At 48.7% G+C, this 19,219-nt stretch overlaps 2 protein-coding genes across 10 annotated transcripts in view; both read right to left on the bottom strand.

The window, feature by feature from the left end:
* The window catches only part of MAPRE1 (microtubule associated protein RP/EB family member 1), a 33,161-nt gene extending 30,869 nt beyond the window's left edge, over positions 1-2,292 (bottom strand). For 2 of the 3 annotated variants that reach the window (XM_045362749.3, XM_045362751.3), the window contains exon 1: positions 2,217-2,292. The gene's annotated coding sequence lies outside the window, so the exon portion shown is untranslated. Of the gene's footprint in view, positions 1-1,945; positions 2,024-2,216 lie in introns of those variants that run through there. The other variant, XM_015457626.4, reaches the window with a different exon arrangement.
* Positions 2,293-12,852: 10,560 nt separating this feature from the next.
* Positions 12,853-19,219, bottom strand: part of DNMT3B (DNA methyltransferase 3 beta) — a 48,774-nt gene continuing 42,407 nt past the window's right edge. For 3 of the 7 annotated variants that reach the window (XM_045362745.2, XM_045362746.2, XM_074005031.1), the window contains 3 exons: positions 16,834-16,903; positions 15,912-16,030; positions 12,853-14,465 (listed from right to left, as the gene is read on the bottom strand). In XM_045362745.2, the coding sequence (XP_045218680.2) occupies positions 14,324-14,465; positions 15,912-16,030; positions 16,834-16,903 (331 nt within the window). In that variant the 3' untranslated portion in view covers positions 12,853-14,323. Of the gene's footprint in view, positions 14,466-15,911; positions 16,031-16,833; positions 16,904-19,219 lie in introns of those variants that run through there. The other 4 variants (XR_012419240.1, XM_045362747.2, XM_045362748.2 and 1 more) reach the window with 2 other exon arrangements.

The following is a 19,219-nucleotide window of genomic DNA, read 5'->3' as shown; positions in this document are numbered from 1 at the left end:
TATACTGTACTGAGTGCATCATGCTGCCATAAACTCTAAGCAGCTGGTAAAGCCACGTCTGTCTCCTGACCACACCCCAGCTCAAAAAACGTTAATGGCCTTTCATCATCATATAATTTAAAACTTTCATTAGCAGTACATTAATACCTGGTCCCACGTGCTCCACCAATGCTGCAACCACTAAATACATGGATTAGGCACGATGTGGATGTGCAATAAACATCCACGGACTCAATCAATTAATTGGCTCCTCCTGACAGTCAAAACAGAGCTCCAGCTCATCCTTCCTTCACAATTCCATCACTGGCAGCCACGGAAGACCCATGACTACCACGCAAATCTCACCCTTACAAGGCTTCCTGATCCAGGTTTCCACCACCATGAAAAAGCTCCCTCAAGCCTACCCAGGGATCTCTCTTCCTTCAGCCGCTCTCCTAGCAAGATCCCAAATCTATACGAATTCAACGCTGGCTCTACAGCACTCTATTACTTTCAAGGCACCACACTGAGCCCTATGCAAAGACAGGGAAGAGATGCCACCAGAAAGGAGCCATGTGACCCTGGGCAAGTCACTTAATCTTCCTGCACCACAAACGGCTCATCCTGTAAAATGGGTAAAACAGCACCTCTGCACAAAGTGGTGGTGAGGATTAAACGAGAATCTACATGAAAACACTTAAGCAAAAGGTGCATCACGTCCTAAGCTTCCCTATGTGCCTAAAACTGTGCTTGGCACTTTGACACACCACCACAAAGGGCACATCTGGATCTGTAGCTCTGGACCTTAGGAAGAAAGTGTAATAAAGACGTTAAGAGCCTAGACACTTAAGTCTCAGGCGTGGGTTCAGCCACTTGCTGGGCTGCATAAGACACCCCACCTCTCAGAGTCTCAGACCCCTCATTTGTAAAATGAAAGTAATTTCTCTTGCCGGAGGCGGTGGCTCACGCCTGTAATACCAACACTGTAGAGGCCGAAGTGGGCAGATCACTTGAGGTCAGGAGTTCGAGAACAGCCTGGCCAACATGGTGAAACCTCGTCTCTACTAAAAATACAAAAATTAGCCGGACGTGGTGGCGCACGCCTGTAATCCCAACTACTCCGGAGGCTGAGACACCAGAATCGCTTGAACCCGGTAGGCGGAGGTTGCACTGAGCCGAGATGGCGCCACTGCACGCCCGGGCGACAGAATAAAACTCCGCTTCAAAAAAAAAAAAAAGAGGAAGAAAATAATCTCTCTTAAAGACAGTATTAAAAGACACAAAGCCACATGGAGCACTTAACATAGTGCCTGACACAGAACAAGTGCCCAACTAACAAAGAGCCGCTATTATCATTACTACTGTTAGTGACATGCCATCAGAGAAGTGGATGCCCGGCCTAGCATAACCTCCCTCAATGAGCCTCAGGATCCTCATCCCCAAAATGGGGCAGAGGTCAAGCTCTGCCCTGCAGCATCCGAGGACAACTGTGAAGCAGGGACTGAACTAGCACTGTTGATACCATCCTGTTATATTGTCCTCCTGTTCATCACAATGTGGATTCCTGGAGAGCAAATCTTTGCTCCCGGGAAAACAGCCAGGGTTTATTTAGCTCGGTGCCCAACACCTAGTGGGCACTCAATAAACACACTGAATAAAGCAGGGAGTCCAAGAGCTGGCTTGCTTTTTGCCATACATCGCGCTAAGAGTTTAATGTGGATAGTATTACTGTCCTCGTTTTACTGATGAGGAAGCTGAGGTCCAGAGCGGTTAAAGCACCTGTCTAAAGTCACACCGCACGGAACCCAACCAAGGTCTGAATCCACCACCCGATCTTCCGGTCCTCAAGCGACACGGCCTCCTACAATGTGGGTCCCAAGAGCTCCCAGGACGGCCCACCACGCCCACACCCTCCCAGGGCCCAACCACCCCAGGACCTCCAGCCGCGGCAGCGCAGGGACCACACCTCAGCGGCGGCCCAGAACCCCCACACCACGGAGCAGCAGCCCCCACTTCCGGCCCGAGACCCCGCCCCCCTGAGCACAGCGCAGAGCGCGCCCCCAGGACCAGCCCGCGCGCGCCGGGTCACGGCCCCGCCCTTCCCCCACCCGGCTCGCAAAGCACCGCCGTGTGGAACTGGCCAGGCGCCGCCCGTAGGGCCTACCCGCGCACGCCCGGCTTTGGCCCACGCGGGCGCCCCCACAGCCGCACTCCCCCGGGCCCGCTGGCCGGCTCACCGGCTCTCAGAAGAACCGCGTCCACTACCCGCAACCGGCTCCGGTTCCGTCTTCGTCTCGTTCAAACCGCCAGACCCCGCCCGCCCGCCCGCGCGATGACCTCACACGCACCCCCCCTCCCGTTACGCGCCGACGTAAAGGCTCGTCATCCTCCGCCGGCTCCTTTTATAGAGAGAGACTCAGCCGCGCGCCGGGGGCGGAGCTCGGCCTCTGATCGACAGAACGGGAGCCGAGAAGCGGGGCCCCGACCGCCGGGGCGACTGCGGCACGTGGTCGGCCGCAGCCAATGAGATCCCGCCTCGGCCCGGTGTGACTCTTTCGGTGACAAAATCCCTATGGCAGTAGCCAAAAAGAAAATTGCTGTTACAATTAATTTTTTTTTTCTTAGAGATGTATGGAGGTCTCGCTCTGGTGCCCAGGGTGGTCTCGAACTCTTGGCCTCAAGCGATCCTCCTGCCTTAGCCTCCCAAAGCGCTGGGATAACAGGCGTGAGCCACCGCGCCCAGCCTTACAATTAATTTCTGTAAGAATGGGTTACTGAATAATAACGATACCTGACAGACACTTTGGGGAAAGGCTTAGAAGTCAACGTTCTGGGCCGGATGCGGTGGCTCACGCCTTTAATCCTAGCACTTTTGGGGGCCCAGGTGGGAGAATCACCTGAGGTCAGGAGTTCGAGACCAGCCTGGCCAACATGGTGAACCCCCATCTCTACTAAAAATCAAAACTTAGGCCGGGCGCGGTGGCTCAAGCCTGTAATCCCAGCACTTTGGGAGGCCGAGACGGGCGGATCACGTGGTCAGGAGATTGAGCCCATCCTGGCTAACACGGTGAAACCCCATCTCTACTAAAAAATACATAAAACTAGCTGGCGGGCGCCTGTAGGCCCAGCTACTCGGGAGGCTGAGGCAGGAGAATGGCGTAAACCCGGGAGGCGGAGCTTGCAGTGAGCTGAGATCCAGCCACTGCACCCCAGCCTGGGCAACAGAGCAAGACTCCATCTCAAAAAAAAAAAAAAAATCTAAACTTAGCCAGGCGTGGTGGCACGCGCCTGTAATCCCAGCTACTTGGGAAGCTAAGGCAGGAGAATCACTTGAACCTGGGAGACAGAGGTGGCAGTGAGGTGAGACTGTACCCACCGCACTCCAGCCTGGGCGACAGAGCAAGACTCTGTCCCCAAAAAAAAAAAAAAAGTCAACGTTCTGTGATGCCCCCCTCAACATCTGTAATATCATGTGGCATATTTTCTTAGTACCATAAGAAGGCATCTTGTACCTTTACTGTCTGTCTTCTGTGAAGTCCACAGAAGCAAGAGCCTCCTCAGTCCTGTTCCAGGTTGTTTCCCAGTTCCTATACATACATTCTCTCTTGCCCGTTCCTTTTTTTTTTTTTTTTTTTTTAAGAGATGGGGTCTTGCCATGTTGCCCAGGCTGGACTGGTCTCTTGGGCTCAAGAGATCCACCTGCATCGGCCTCTCAAAGTGCCGCGATAACAGGCGTGAGCTACCACACCTGGCCCTTACATTCTCAAGAGAGCCTTGGCTGAAGGAGGAACTGGGCCAGGCGTGGTGGCTCACGCCTGTAATCCCAACACTTTGGGAGGCCAAGGCAGATGAATTACCCGAGGTCAGGAGTTGGAGACCAGCCTGGCCAACATGGCGAAACCCCATCTCTACTAAAAATGCAAAGCTTAGCTGGGCATGGTGGTGGACACCTGTAATCCCAGCTACTTGGGAGGCTGAGGCAGGAGAATCACTTGAACTTGGGAGGCGGAGGTTGCAGTGAGACTTTGTCTAAAAAAAAAAAAAAGAAGAAAAAAAAGAGGAACTGCACCACTTTACAGCAGAAAGAAACTGAGGAACAAAGAGGCTAATTGACTCGCCCAGTATCAGAGGTAGATCCCGATTTCAAGCTGATTTTTTTTTTGGTCTGGGTATCATTTATTCAAGTATTCAACAAATATTTTCTCTAACCAATCAGGCCCTGATGAAAAAAAACAGACACAATCTGATCATGGTAGTGTGTGCCTATAGTTCCAGTTACTGGGAAGGCTGGGGCGGGAGGATTGCTTGAGCCCAGGACTTCAAGGCTGCAGTGAGCAAAGATCACGCCACTGCACTCCAGCCTGGAAAACAGAGTGAAACTCCGTCTCTAAAAGATAAAAACGAAAACTAGACACAACTTCTGACCTCTTAAAGTTTCCAGACTGGCAGGGGAGGCAAAGGGGACACAATTAATGACACAAATCCCTGCTAAATTAGAAATCAGGCTCAATGCTAGGCAGGGACATTATGTGGTGGGCTGATGGTACTTCCACTGTGTGGAGCAGGAGCCTAGAGGTCCCTCTATACCAAATCTCACCCAGTTAGTTGCTGAAGCCCAGGAAGACATTCAGGGAAGAATGGGTAGGGAAGCTGGGGCAGGAGCTGTTTATCAACAGGTCTAGAGGCATTTCAATACTTCGGTCACGAGTACTGCTCCAAGAGCACATCACAAGAGACATGACCTCTCCTAGGTAGTGTGGAAAGGCTTCCCAGAAATGACACTTACCATGAAAGATGAGGAGTTACTCTGGCAAAAGAGTTTGAGCAAAAAAAAAGACAAGAAAGGCCAGGCACGGTGGCTCACACCTGTAATTCCAGCACTTTGGAAGGCCGAGGCGGGCGGATCACGAGGTCAGGAGTTTGATACCAGCCTGGCCAACATGGCGAAACCCCGTCTCTACTAAAAATACAAAAATTAGCTGGGCATGGTGGCGGACCAGTGACTCGGGAGGCTCAGGCAGAACTGCTTGAACCCAGAAAGCGGAAGTTGCAGTGAGCCAAGATGGTACCATTGCACTCCAGCCTGGGTGAGAGAGTGAGACTCAAAAAAAAAAAAAGAAGAAGAAGAAGAAAGAAAGAGGCAACAATAAAGAGCCATGTAACAAATGATTATGGCAACAGTAGTAATATGAACATTATGGTAAGCTGGTATCAAGCATAGATAATCAACTAAAGATATTTATAAGTGCTTTGATGCAACATCTGTTACCTGTATTTTATTTATATTCTTTTTTTGTTTTTTTGTTTTTTTGTTTTGAGACAGAGACACTCTGTCACCCAGGCTGGAGTGGAATTGTGTGATCTCGGCTCACTGCAAGCTCCGCCTCCTGGGTTTAAGCCATTCTCCTGCTTCAGCCTCCTGAGTAGCTGGAATTATGCCCAGCTAATTTTTGTATTTTTAGTAGAGACAGGGTTTCACCATGTTGGCCAGGCTGGTCTCGAGCTCCTGACCTCGTGATCCACCCGCCTCAGCCTCCCAAAGTGCTGGGATTACAGGCGTGAGCTACCGCACCCAGCCGACATTAACTTTTCATTAGGCTAAATAATAAATAGCAAAGCCAGTATGTCTGGGTTCAAATTCTGACTCTGCTGAAAGTTAGAATTAAATGGGATATGTATAAAGTTCTCAGACTGCCCCTAGCACATAGCATGTGCTCAATAAATGCGATTTCTGAGTCCTTTCGCCTAATGTCAGTTATTAAATTATGTCAATTAATGGGTATCAGCATTACCTGCAGGTCATTTTGGTCTAAAGTGAGGACATTACTATGGGGGATGAGATCAGTGTAGAAAACCCAATCAGGAAAAGCCTCTAGGCCGGGCACAGTGGCACTATGGCTCTGTAATCCCAACACTTTGGGAGGCCAAGGTGGGCGGATCACTTGAGGTCAAGAGTTCGAGACCAGCCTGGCCAATATGGTGAAACCCCATCTCCACTAAAAATACAAAAATTAGCAGGGCATGGTGGCATGCACCTGTAATCCCAGCTACTCAGGAGGCTAAGCAGGAGAATTGCTTGAACCAGGGAGGCAGAGGTTGCAGTGAGCTGAGATCACACCACTGCACTCCAGCCTGGGCGACAGAGTGCCACCCTGTCTCCGGGGATGGGGGTGGGTGGGAAGCCAGTCTAGAAAGTTTGGACCTAATTCTAGAGACACAGGAAGTTACAGGAGGTAACTCTGTATTTTAGAGGAGCAAGGCCCTCTAAAGTACAACTCGTCTACCCTCCCAAGACAGCTCCCAAAAAAAATGACATCGGGCCAGGTAACCTGCTAGCATCCACTCTCCTCACTGAGGAAAAAGCTGGCCAGGGTTATCTGGGTCAGATTAAGCCTTGACAGCAAAAGGTCAGAGGTTAAAAAGAAAAAAGAATCTTCATTCTGTAAGAGAAATGGCTCTGGAGATGTAATATGTATCTTAAAACAACTGTTTTAATTAATATGTGAAGCAATCTCATTATCACAGATAGAAATTATGACTCTCCTCTCCAAAAACAAAACAAACAAAATAATTGTACTTCAAGGCCTGAGTTTTACAAATGTATGACAACTTTATTGAACTAAATAATGATGTTGGGAGATCACAGCTGCTTTGAGAATCTCACAAACTCATGGAGGAGAAGACTACAAAAATAAGAAGTTACAGGCTAGGTGTGGTGGCTCATGCCTGTAATCCCAGCACTTTGGGAGGCCAAGGAGAGACAGCATGGCAAGATTCAACCTCTGCAAAAAAAATGTTAAAATTAGCCAAGCGTGGTGACATGTACCTGCAGTCCCAGCTACTCTGGAGGCTCAGGTGGGAGGATCAATGGATCCTGGGAGGTCGAGGCTGCAGTGAGCCTGTGATCACCACACTGCATTCCAGCCTAGGCAACAGAGCAAGACCCTGTCTAAAAGAAAAAAAATAAATAGAAATTATCATACAGAGTGCTCTGTGGTGAGATAGATTCTTCTTGTTTTTTGTTTTGTTTTGTTTTGTTTTTGAGACAGTGTTTTTCGCTCTGTTGCCCAGGCTGGAGTGCAATGGTGTGATCTCGGCTCACTGCAACCTCTGCCTCCTGAGTTCAAGCAATTCTCCTGCTTCAGCCTCCCAAGTAGCTGGGATTACAGGCCTACACTACCATGCCTGGCTAATTTTTGTATTTTCAGTAGAGACAGGTAGTAGTAGCCTGTTGGCCAGGCTAGTCTCAAACTCCTGACTTCAAATGATCTGCCCACCTCAGCCTCCCAAAGTGCTGAGATTATAGGTGTGAGCCACAGTGCCCAGCCAATTCTTCTTCTTCTTCTTTTTTTTTTTTTTTGAGATGGAGTTTCACTCTTGTTGCCCAGGCTGGAGTGCAATGGTGTGATCCCGGCTCACTGCAACCTCTGCCTTCCAGGTTCAAGCAATTCTCTTGCCTCAGCCTCCCAAGTAGCTGGGATCACAGGCATGTGCCAGCACAACCGGCTAATTTTGTATTTTTAGTAGAGATGAGTTTTCATCATGTTGGCCAGGCTGGTCTTGTACTCCTGACCTCAGGTGAGCTGCCCACCTCAGCCTCACAAAGTGCTGGGATTACAGGTGTGAGCCACTGCACCCGGCCCAATTATTATATCTATACATAGGGAAGAAGGATTCAGATTAGAGAAGAGCTCCTAATTCTGCTCAGAATAGGTGCAAGGAAATTTTCATGGAAGAGGCAAGAACTGGAGGACCAGCCTGGAAAGGGCAGAAGGCTGTTCCAGGCAGAGAACAGCATGTGCACTGTTCTGTTTGCATATTTCACAATTAATTAGGAGCCTTAAAAATAAAAACAGGCCGGGCATGGTGGCTCACGCCTGTAATCCTAGCACTTTGGGAGGCTGAGGTGGGCAGATCACCTGAGATCAGGAGTTCGAGACCAGCCTGACCAACATGGAGACACCCCGTCTCTACTAAAAGTACATTAGCTGGGTGCGGTGGCTCACGCCTGTAATCCCAGCACTTTGGGAGGCCAAGGCGGGTGAATCACTCGAGGTCAGTAGTTCCAGACCAGCCTGGCTAACATGGTGAAACCCCATCTCTACTAAAAATAGAAAAATTAGCCAGGCATGGTGGCAGTCACCTGTAATCCCAGCTAATTGGGAGGCTGAGGCAGGAGAATCACTTGAACCCAGGAGGCAGAGGTTGCAGTGAGCCGAGATCAGAAAAATGGTATTAATATATAGAGAAGATAACAAAGGAAATGTGGCAATATGTTAATATCTGGGGAATTTGGGTGATGAGTATTTAGGAATTCTTTCTACTATTCTTGCAAGTTTTCCGTAAGTCCAAAACTACCTATTTTTAGTAATTTTTTTAGAGACAGAGTCTTGCTCTGTCACCCAGGCTGGAGTCAATGGCAGGAACACAGCTCGCTGCAACCTCAAACTCATAAGCTCAAGCAATCCTCCCACCTCAGCCTCCCAAGTAGCCAGGACTACAGGTGTGTGCCATCACACCTGGCCTAAATATTTTTTAATTAAAAGTTGGCTTTTTGTTGTTGTTGTTGCTTTTTTTTTTTTTTTTTTTTTTTTTGAGACAGAGTCTCACTCTGTCACCCAGGCTGGAGTGCAGTGGCGAGATCTTGGCTCACTGCAAGCTCTGCCTCCTGGGTTCACGCCATTCTCCTGCCTCAGCCTCACCAGTAGCTGGGACTATAGGCACCCGCTACCACGCCCGGCTAATTTTCTGTATTTTTAGTACAGAAGGGGTTTCACCGTGTTAGCCGGGATGGTCTCGATCTCCTGACCTCGTGATCCGCCCGTCTCGGCCTCCCAAAGTGCTGGGATTACAGGAGTGAGCCACCGCACCTGGACAACTTTATTGATTTTTAAAAACTTTTAATTATGCCAGGCACGGTGGCTCACGCCTGTAATCCCAGCACTTTGGGAGGCCGAGACGGGCGGATCACGAGGTCAGGAGATCGAGACCATCCCGGCTAACACGGTGAAACCCCGTCTCTACTAAAAAAAAATACAAAAAACTAGCCGGGCGAGGTGGCGGGCGCCTGTAGTCTCAGCTACTCGGGAGGTTGAGGCAGGAGAATGGCATAAACCCGGGAGGCGGAGCTTGCAGTGAGCTGAGATCTGGCCACTGCACTCCAGCCTGGGCGACAGAGCGAGATTCCGTCTCAAAAAAAAAAAAAGAAAAAAAAAAATCAATAAAGTTACACAAAAAGAAGAAAGAAAGGGGGGAAGTAGGCAGGATAAAAGGAAGGGAAGGAAGCTAGGAAGGAAGGCAAAACGCTACAAAGGGCAGCAGGTAATTTCAAGCTCCAGCAAAACAACAAACAAGAACAAAGATGCCTGTGGGACCGAAGAGAAAAAGTAGACTGGCTTCCCAGAGCAGATTCCAATGCACAACTCCTTTTGCTACTAGCTGGGTGACCTTGGGTATGTGATGAGACCTCTTTGGAGTCAGTTCTCTTACAATCATGGTAATCAGGCCTCACAGGGTTGCCAGAATTCTCTAACAGTAATAAAAAAGCATTTTTGGGTCATTTGTCACTGTCATTTACTCAGCATTTACTCAGTCCCCTTCCCATGTGCCTCACATGTACTGAATTGTTTGATCCACACATCAGTTCTGTGAGGTTGATATTATCCATTTTATAGTTGGGTAAACAAGCCCCAAGGAGACTCTGGAACACACCCAAGGTCACAAAATAGCAGGGAAGTGGAGACAGGATGGGAACCCTAGCAAGGAGCATTGGGATCCCAACAGGATGTGGGGGGCGGTGAGGGGCACAAGTTCCACACCCGATGCCACTGTTGCTACAGTTGACGCCCGTCAGCCTAGCTGCTGACAACATCTGGGGAAATATTACTCTACCTTTTAAAAAAGTATGACTATTATTATTGTTTGAGGCAGGGTCTCACTGTTGCCCAGACAGGAATGCAGAGGCACAATCTCCGCTCACTGCAACCTCCACCTCCTGAGGTCAAGTGGTCCTCCCACCTCAGTCTCCCGAGTAGCTGGACTACAGGGGCGTGCCACCATACCTGGCTAATTTTTCAATTTTTTTGTAGAAAGGGGGTGTGAAACTCTGTCCATGCTGCCCAGGCTGGTCTCAAATCCTGAACTCTGCTTACTTCAGCCTCCCAAAGTGCTGGGATTGCAAGGTGTGAGCCGTAATGCCTGGCCTAAGGCTATTACTACTGATAAGCATTGCATGTTACTATCACTACCTGCATCCAGTCTTCATTGTCATTAGCACTGCATTAATTAATGGGTCCCATTTTACAATAATGTCATCTCATATATGTGGAGAGTTTATTGCCTGCCAGGTGTCAGGCAAAGCATTTTACCTAGATCTGGCCTTTGAACTTCGGTCACCCTATGAAGCAGGTAGGATTTATTATTTCCATTTTATTTGTTGTTGTTGAGATAGGGCCTCTGTTGCCCAAGCTGGCGTGCAGTAGTGCGATCTCAGCTCACAGCAACAACCTCCATTTCCCGGGTTCAAGAGATTCTCCCACCTCAGCCACACGGAGTAGCTGGGACTACAAGTGCATGCCACCATGCCCAGCTAATTTTTGTATTTTTTGGTAGAGATGGGGTTTCACCATGTTGACCAGGCTGGTATCTCTACCTTTTAGGTGAGAGATGAAAAACCCCAAGAGGTTAAGTCATCTGCTTGCTCCAAGTGACACGGTGACACGCCAGACCCCAGACACAAATCCAGGCAAACCCAAAGACTGCTTCAGCAAAGGCCTACGTGGGATTCAAACTCCAACCTCTTTCCCCAGATCAGAACATTCACTGCCTTCTCCCCTTGCCTCGGAACCTGGGATCACCAGCCTAACCCCATCTTGAGAAAACACAAGAATTACCCCCACACTCCCTCTGAGCCCCTCCCCCACCTTGACAAGCAGGCCAGGATGCCAAGGACTCCTCACCTGGAGGGCTCGCCCATCTTTCTTGGGGTTTCGAGGCCGGGGCTGTTTATCTGGCTTCATCCTGTCCTGGTATTTGGTGCAGCACTGTACACAAGATGGCTTAATTGGGTGGCCCAGGTCTCTGGGGTCTCAACACCTGGGGAGGCAGGGGAGGTTGTGTGGGCCTAGCTTGCTAATTGCCATCTCACCATGGCAACCTGCATGTGGGCTGTTGTAGTCCTGAAGCTCCTTTCTAATAACATGTTCATCCTTCCACTCTGGAAGCTTCTTCCATCCCCAAACGCTGGGCCAGGCCCTTTAGAAACCTGACCTTATTTAAGAGATGGTAGTGATTATAGCCCAACTCACACATGGCCTGGGAGGCTCAGAGGTGCTAGGTCTGACATGTTCAGTGGATGAACCCCAGGTGCATCATGCTATTCTGTCTCTAATATGATAATTAACCAGTATTAATCCTTTTCCCTGACCAAAGGCTGGAGATGAGTGTGGCCCGATGAGCTCTGGGCTTGGGACTCCTGCCTAGGGAAGTAAATCCCAGTAAAATGGGATTACTGGAGTCACAATATTAGGCTTAGAAGGGCAACCGACATCGTGAGTGCTCATTGAAGGGCAGGATTTTAGTTGGGGGCACGCTGAGAATCACTCCACCCAAAAGGCAGAGGACACGGGCTAGACTGGGACCACAGGGCTACTCCCAGTTAGCCCCCTTACGGAAGGTTGTTGACCTGCAGCACGGCAACTTGGGAGCTGTGGAATAAGGTATAGAATCCCACGGAAGCATATGAACTGTGAGAATCATTAGGATCTTTTGCTAGAGGTGATAATCACCTTGATCAGTTCCCCAAGATCTGGGGCAGACTCCAGCCCTTGTATTTAGGCAAGGGGAATGTGCCGGGGAAAAGACATATACAACATTTTCTCTTCCACTTGCCCTGGGAAAAAACGATCCTGGGCCCTTAAAAATGTCCTGTAGCTACATGCCTACAACTGCACACGTCTGGAAACAGGTGTCCCACACATGGAGCTTTTAAACGAATTCAGACACTCAAGCCACATTTGGGAACCGTGACTTAGATGCCCATTCACTGGTCTGGTGTGGTCCCTTGATAGCAGCATCAAATTCCTAGGGTCAGGCTGGGTGTGGTGGTGCTCGCCTGTGGTCCCAGCTACTTGGAGGCTGACAGAGGAGGATCACTTGAGCCTGGGGAGTCCAGGCTGCAATAAGCAGTAATTGTGCCACTGCGCGACTGAAAATTCCTATGGTCCACTCATAGAGTCAGAAACTCTGGAGGTTGGGCCAGCAATCACAGCCCTGACAAGCCCTCCAGGGGATGCAGATGTGCTGGATTCTTTTTTTTTTTTTTGGAGACGGAGTCTTGCTCTGTTGCCCAGGCTGAAGTGCAGTGGCACTATCTCAGCTCACTGCAAGCTCCGCCTCCTGGGTTCAGAGCTTAGCTGGGACTACAAGGTGCCTGCCACCACGCCTGGCTAATTTTGTGTATTTTTAGTAGAGACAGGGTTTCCAGGGTTAGCCAGAATGGTCTCGATCTCCTGACCTTGTGATCTGCCTGCCTAGGCCTCCCAAAGTGCTGAGATTACAGGCATGAGCCACCGCGCCTGGCCTGTATTCTTGGGGTTTTTTTGTACAGATGGGGTTTTGCCATGTTGCCAAGGCTGGTCTTGAACTCCTGGGCTCAAAAGATCTGCCCACCCTGGCTAGGATTACAGGTGAGCCAATGCTGCAGAACCAGTGCACCACACTGTAAGCTCGCTCCAGTCAGCTTGCGGTCAACATTGCGTTTGAATAAATGAATGAATGAATCACCTACTTCCAAACTCTCACCCTTACATGTTAGCCAGGCCCTCCCCCATGTCCCATCCATCTGACCTGCAGAAGAAAAGGGACATCAGACAGTTATAGACAAATACTGATTTTAATTAAACATAAGGTAAACTCTAGGCATCCGTCATCTTTCAGCCTAAAAATTAGCAAAAACTGTTGAAACAAGGCACAGTTTTTTTCCCCATATTTGTTACGTCGTGGCTCCAGGTACAAAAAAAGTTTTAATGAAAACGTTAAACATAAAAATAGAAGTTTGAGATTTTTAAAAAAGTGTATAAAAAGCCCCACAAAACTTGTCAACGTTGTTCCTTATTCTACAAAATAGCACCAGTAAGAAGAGTAAGAGGTGTTAAAAACCATTACGACAGCATTTCTGAAATGCAGCTTGTCTGAACTCCCATTCTCCCTAAAAATGACTTATCATGGAATAAAAAAGGATTTAAAAATCTCCAGAGGGAGCACCGAGCTTTGACTGCAGTTTTCTCTGTCATCTCTTAAGATGAGGGGAAGGTGTGAGAAATGTACGTCTGTCCCTGACTGCTGTCACTGCTTCTGAGTTTAGTAAAAAGATGAGAAATGAGGGTAGCAGACTTCTCATCTGGGGACCTGTGCCTGTGGGGGGTAGGTCTCTTGGAGAGGGAATGGGTTTGAGGGGGTGGCTTATCTGAGCTCCTTCCTTCACACTCCTCTCCTAAGGAAGAGGGAGACACGGAGGAGCCATACTTGTCTACAAAATATATGGCAGCTTATGTTATAGAACTCAGCACACCCCTTCCTGAGCTCCCCAGAGGGTTCTATTGCAGTCACTGGGAGGGATTGAGCTAAGAGTGGCCCCTGCCCTTGGGTTTGTGGGGGGAAAAGATAGCCCTGAATGTGATGATGATGTCATCCCTGCTGAAATCATCATCGTTGTGGAAAATACTCTAATAGGTCCCGTGCAGACTCCAGCCCTTGTATTTAGGCAAGGGGAATGTGCCGGGGAAAAGACATATACAACATTTTCTCTTTTGCTTGCCCTGGGAAAAAACGATCCTGGGCCCTTAAAAATGTCCCGTAGCTACATGCCTACAACTGCACACGTCTGTAAACACAGAGCAGCAGCCAGTTTTCAAAAATTAAACTCTTGCAATAACTGTCTTGGATGATTTTTCAGCATTAACCTGAGTATTGGAGAGCTGTCGGCACTGTGGTTTTGGTATCATAGCCATTGTTTCTCTGAGTGGTAGACCCAGGAAGGAAAAAAAAAAAAAAAAGCCACGTTGCTACCTACTTCAAGTTTTAAAGTTTTAGGAGAAGAAAAAATGAGCACCATGTTAGGCTGCTCCAAGCAGCCAGGTCTGAATTGTGCACAAGGAGGCGGCACCTCGGCCTCCCCCTGCAAGAGAGTCAGGTGGCTCTGCCCCCACTGAGCAGGAGGGAACTGAGGTACACGGTATGCCCCACACAGCTAAGGAAGAGCAGGGCCTGGGGATGCCTTCAGGAATCACACCTCCTGGGTCCTGGCTCTGCCACACACCCCAGTGGGCTTGGGGCCTGGCTGGAACTATTCACATGCAAAGTAGTCCTTCAGAGGGGCGAAGAGGTGTCGGATGACAGGCACGCTCCAGGACCTTCCCAGCAGCTTCTGGCGGGCACCGCGGCCCATGTTGGACACGTCTGTGTAGTGCACAGGAAAGCCAAAGATCCTGGGGGTACCGGAGTAAAAAGACAGCGAGTCAGAAGTGCCTCCAGGATGCTGACAGCCTCAACCAGCCAGGTCTCACTCCTTCTGCCCTCACCATCCCTCAGTCCCATCAGTAAGGTCCCCAGGACCTAAATTCAGAGCCCTTAATTCAGAACACTTGCTCACAAATTGCTCACAAATCAAAGTCCCCCGTTTTGTGCAGGCCTAACACCATACTCTTGGCATAGAGTTGGTGCTCAGAGGACCTTCCTTGAATAAATGCATGCATACCAAATTAGCCAGCCAGCAATGTCTCCATCTTCAAAACACTATGATGGGAGAAGTTAAGCAACTTCCTTAATAAGGAACAAGGTCACTGAAAAACAGCCTAGATTTTCAGTCATCACAGGCTCAGGCAATTTACAGCTCAGCAACCACAGTTTTCCTTCCCTATTCAAACCCAGCTGCTGGATGAAGGACTGAGCTAGACGACTTCAGGCAGATGGCATCAAATATACCAAAAGCTTCCTCTATAGGATTCTACCAGGCCTGGAAAGAGGGCACAGAGGCTGAACCTCAGTATTACTCAGGTACACAATCCAATACTAAGAGTCATCCCAACAGACCAATGGTTGCGTGGGTTATTCAGAAACATGCCAAAGATGTGATACCTCAGGCCTGTGTCTTGCTTGGCTTTAGCGTCTACACAATGTCAGCCATCTGCACCAACCATTTTAGGTATGGGTCCATACAGAATAATCTACAGCATAAATACTAATCAGAAGTTACTTTTATACTCTGTTATATAACTGTTGGTAAGTCAAAGAAGAAAGTAAACGAGTTGTAGAAGTGAAATATTTGGAATGAAAACACTCTGTATCAAAGCCTTCAGAATACAGAACACATGTAAAGAGGAATGTTCAAAACCTTAATTACATCACTATAGCAAATAATGATTTTTAAAAAATAGGAGAAGCAAAATGAACAAACAGAGGAGTGAAAGAAAAAACAGAACTGAAATCCAAGAGATGGTTATTTGCATCAAAACAGACAAACTTAGCCCAAAGAAAGGGAAGGAGAGGATAAACTGTGGCTAAGAAGGAATCATTTATAGAATGAGCAAACTGAAGTCTTCAAGAATGGCATGTCTGTGGAGTTTTCTTTCACTGGCTTCTCATACATCGTAGTGTCCCAGCGTGTTGGGACAGGCAGATGTCAGGGCAGTGCAGCCAACAGACAGATGGTGCGGCCTAATGACCTCATGTCTCAGATTCCTCACCACCACCACACCCCCTCCGCCATTTTTGTCAGGAAATAAGGGCGAACTATGAAAAGGTATTATTACTCCTCGCCCCAGTAACACCAAAGGGCAGTGAGGCCATCAAGAATGAAGGTAAGCACCTGCCCATGTCTGCCCATTTGTGTTTTGATCTGCACAGTTTCCCTCTCCAAGTGCAGCCTTGCTCACCTTTCGAGCTCAGTGCACCACAAAACATCTTCTTTGCCATTCATGACAACAGGGAAAAGTTGGTTTTTCCCCTGTTTGATCGAGTTCGACTTGGTGGTTATTGTCTGTACTTTCTTTAACTGGAGAACAAAACGACATCATGGAGTGAGCACAGAATGAAGGGACCTGGGTGGGGTCGAGGCTAAAAAGTACCTGGGAAAGATGGAGGGGAGAGCGCAGGCGCGGCAGAAGAGTGGCAGGGCTGGGAGAAAAAAGTACCTGGGAAAGATGGAAGGGAGAGGGCAGGCGCGGGAGAGGAATGGCAGGGCTGGGAGCGGAAAGCAGAGTTGGAGGGACAAGAACATTTTGTGCTTCCCACAAATGCCAAGACGTTAACAGGAAGGACCAGCCTCAGAGAAAATGAGATAAACAAAAAAGTGACCATGAATGAGATCACGTGGGGGGGCCAAGAAGACACCAGAGTTCCTGATCAAGCAAGATTAAGTAAAAAGTAAAAACCACCCAGATACAGAGAATGCTCAACTGGAGTTTAGAAAATGGATCTTAGCTTGATGCAAACATTGAGATTTAGGTTTATGGAGGTCTTCATATTCTATGACTTGACAGCAAATTCATTTTTTGGCAAAAGGATTAATGATTCCTTTCTCCCTGAGGGCCAGCTGAAATTCTCTGTGTCTTTATGTATCCAGTACTAAAATTAGAAAGATTAGTTGCCTTTCCTCGTAGTGATTACTTATCACGAATGTCTCCTGGTCTCTGTATTTGAGGATGGCACAGAACAATTGTGTGGGAGAAAGAAGCCCAACACCAGGAAGTCACGTGGGGGGAGGTGTAGGAACCAATCAGACACCAAGGTCATCTCCCAAGTCCCCACTTGGAGGTCACCAAGTACATTTTTCCAGAGGGCCACAGCTCGTCTTACCTTGGCTATCCTATTGTATTCCAAGCAGTCCTGCAGCTCGAGTTTATCATTCTTTGATGCTATCACGGGCCTGGGAACAGCCAAAACCCATTACTTTTTACTAGCTGTAGAGGGTCCTCTGCTAGGCACAAGGTGGGAGTGAGGGCATATGTTGCAGAGATGTGCCCTAGCGGTGAACTTGCTACAAATAAATGATGAAAACGATCCTGGCATGAGCACAAGCCTGTGTGCCAAAGCCAAGGATGGGCTACCCCAAAGGGGACAGCCCAGCATCCAGGAGGTAATGTTCCCCTGCCTGGACTTCAAAGTTAGGTTCCCATTGAGCAGGAACACTGCACGGGAGTGGGGCAGGAGAAACCTCAGGTCCCAGCTCCACCGCTCACTGAGTGAGCTTGAGCAAGTCACACTACCCTTTTGGGCTTCCTGTCTATTTTAAAGTGAGGAGCTTGGAATAGATTTTTGTGGGTCTACCTGATGCAATTATCACATCACACCCACGGTTTGGTGGCTCACTGCTGGGGATACAGCCTCAGGAGGCTTTAAAAGTGAATAGCAACCGGCTGCAGTGGTCCCTACCCTTAATCCCAGCAATTTGGGAGTTCAAAGCAGGAGGATCGCTTAAGCCTAGGAGTTGGAGGCTGCGGTGAGTCACGATGACAACACTGCACTCCAGCCTGGGAGACAGACCCTATCTCTTAAGGTTAAAAAAAAAAAAAAAGACTAAGCACCGCTTTAACTTTCACCCTTGAAAAGTATTTAGCAAATGCAGAGAGAGGCAAACAGATGACTAAGAAGGGTGAGGGCCAGAACTGAAAGTAGCTGAGCAGCTCCAGAGCAGAAACTGGGGCAAGAGGACTGGACGCAGGGACGGCCATAGTAACCTGTGTTAGGAATGTCAAGGCCAAACAACTCAGATATGAGAATGGGAACCGTGCCTACAAGAGGGGCTAAGGAAATCACAACACATACTTCCCCTAGACTTGACCTCACCTGCCAGGCTTCAAATGCCACCTCTATCCCCACTCCTACCTCCGCCATGGACCCAAGGGAGCTGAGGGCCCAGAAGAAAAGGACACTGCACAGCCCCACCTTGTGCTGACTGTAAGATTAAGCTCTAAACAAGCCACATGACTTGGGTCTGTCCCCTAAATGATGCTTGGTGTGCCCCCCATCGTATCAGCTTGCAGAGCTTAGTCACAGCGTTAGATCTGCGTCAGGCCTCACTGATCCTTCCACCTCACAGCCTACACATCCAATACATCAGCAAATGTCCTACCCTCCAGATATGCTGAATCTGACCCCTCCTTGCTAAGTCACAGGATTGCTGTGCTGCAAACTCCAGGGGCCACCACTCACACTGTGTTCTTTATGGATGGCACCTCCTGGGGCACAACATCATCATCAGTGATCTCTCCTTCTTTGAGCAGTCTGGTCACCTCGCTCTCTCCCCATTCCCGACTACATCCTGCTGTTGTCTACAATCCACCCAGAAACTACCGTGTACTTAAGACACAATTCATCTCATCTGGAACTTCCCATGTCAAAGTGATTTCAGCGGTACCACATTAAGGCCCAAGTTACTTGGCCCTTCTCTCCCAGGCACCCCACATAGGGTGCTCTGAGCTAGTCTGGGGATGTTTCCCATCATCCCAGACCCTCTTCCTTCCACCTGCAGTACTCTAATAACTGCATGGGTCCATCCCTTCACTTAGGGCCCTCGCTAGAATGAGAAGCCTTCCCTTCCAATGCCCATCCACCAGCAATAAACCCCAAATCATTGTCTTCTCTCCCTCCCCCTTCAGCATGTCACTATCATGAAAGCCGAGATAGACATGATGTATTTAACCATGAAAATGGCAACAGTGTAACAGTGCCGGCCTACTGGGAGCTCAAATGTTGAAGGCATTAACCCATTTAATTCCAGACACAGAAATGGTATCCTAAGATTGGCTGCCTAACCAAGTACACGGGCAAGGTGGTCAACAAAAATCCTCCAAGCTACCCCAGGACCCTAACCTCTGTCCACACTTCACTAAGGATCAGTTTCCACGCCTCCTTCTACAGGAGAATGTTTTAAGCTCAACTCATTTGCAAGTCTGGGATGTCACATTACCATCACATTTTACATCTCAATTAGCAAGTTCTTCTCCTTGAAACCACATATAGAGGAGATAATTAATCCTCAGCAAGGCTGCTTTGTGGCTTTCAGCGTGTCTGAAGAAGACTGCTGTTTTTAGTATATAACAAAATATGAAATGCTCCTGGTAATGAGAATGTGAGGGACATAGTCTTCGGGCTTTTGTTTGTCATAGCAGCTCTGCCACCTGGTTGGTCACCATGAGCCTGGCCAAGATCGCTTCATCTCCGGGGCAGGAGGAAAGGCACC

The sequence above is a fragment of the Macaca fascicularis genome, chromosome 10, assembly GCF_037993035.2.
Source record: "Macaca fascicularis isolate 582-1 chromosome 10, T2T-MFA8v1.1".
NCBI classification, from domain to species: Eukaryota; Metazoa; Chordata; class Mammalia; order Primates; family Cercopithecidae; genus Macaca; species Macaca fascicularis.
Note: the sequence above shows the minus strand (reverse complement) of the source record. Positions and strands in the feature narration are given on the sequence as shown.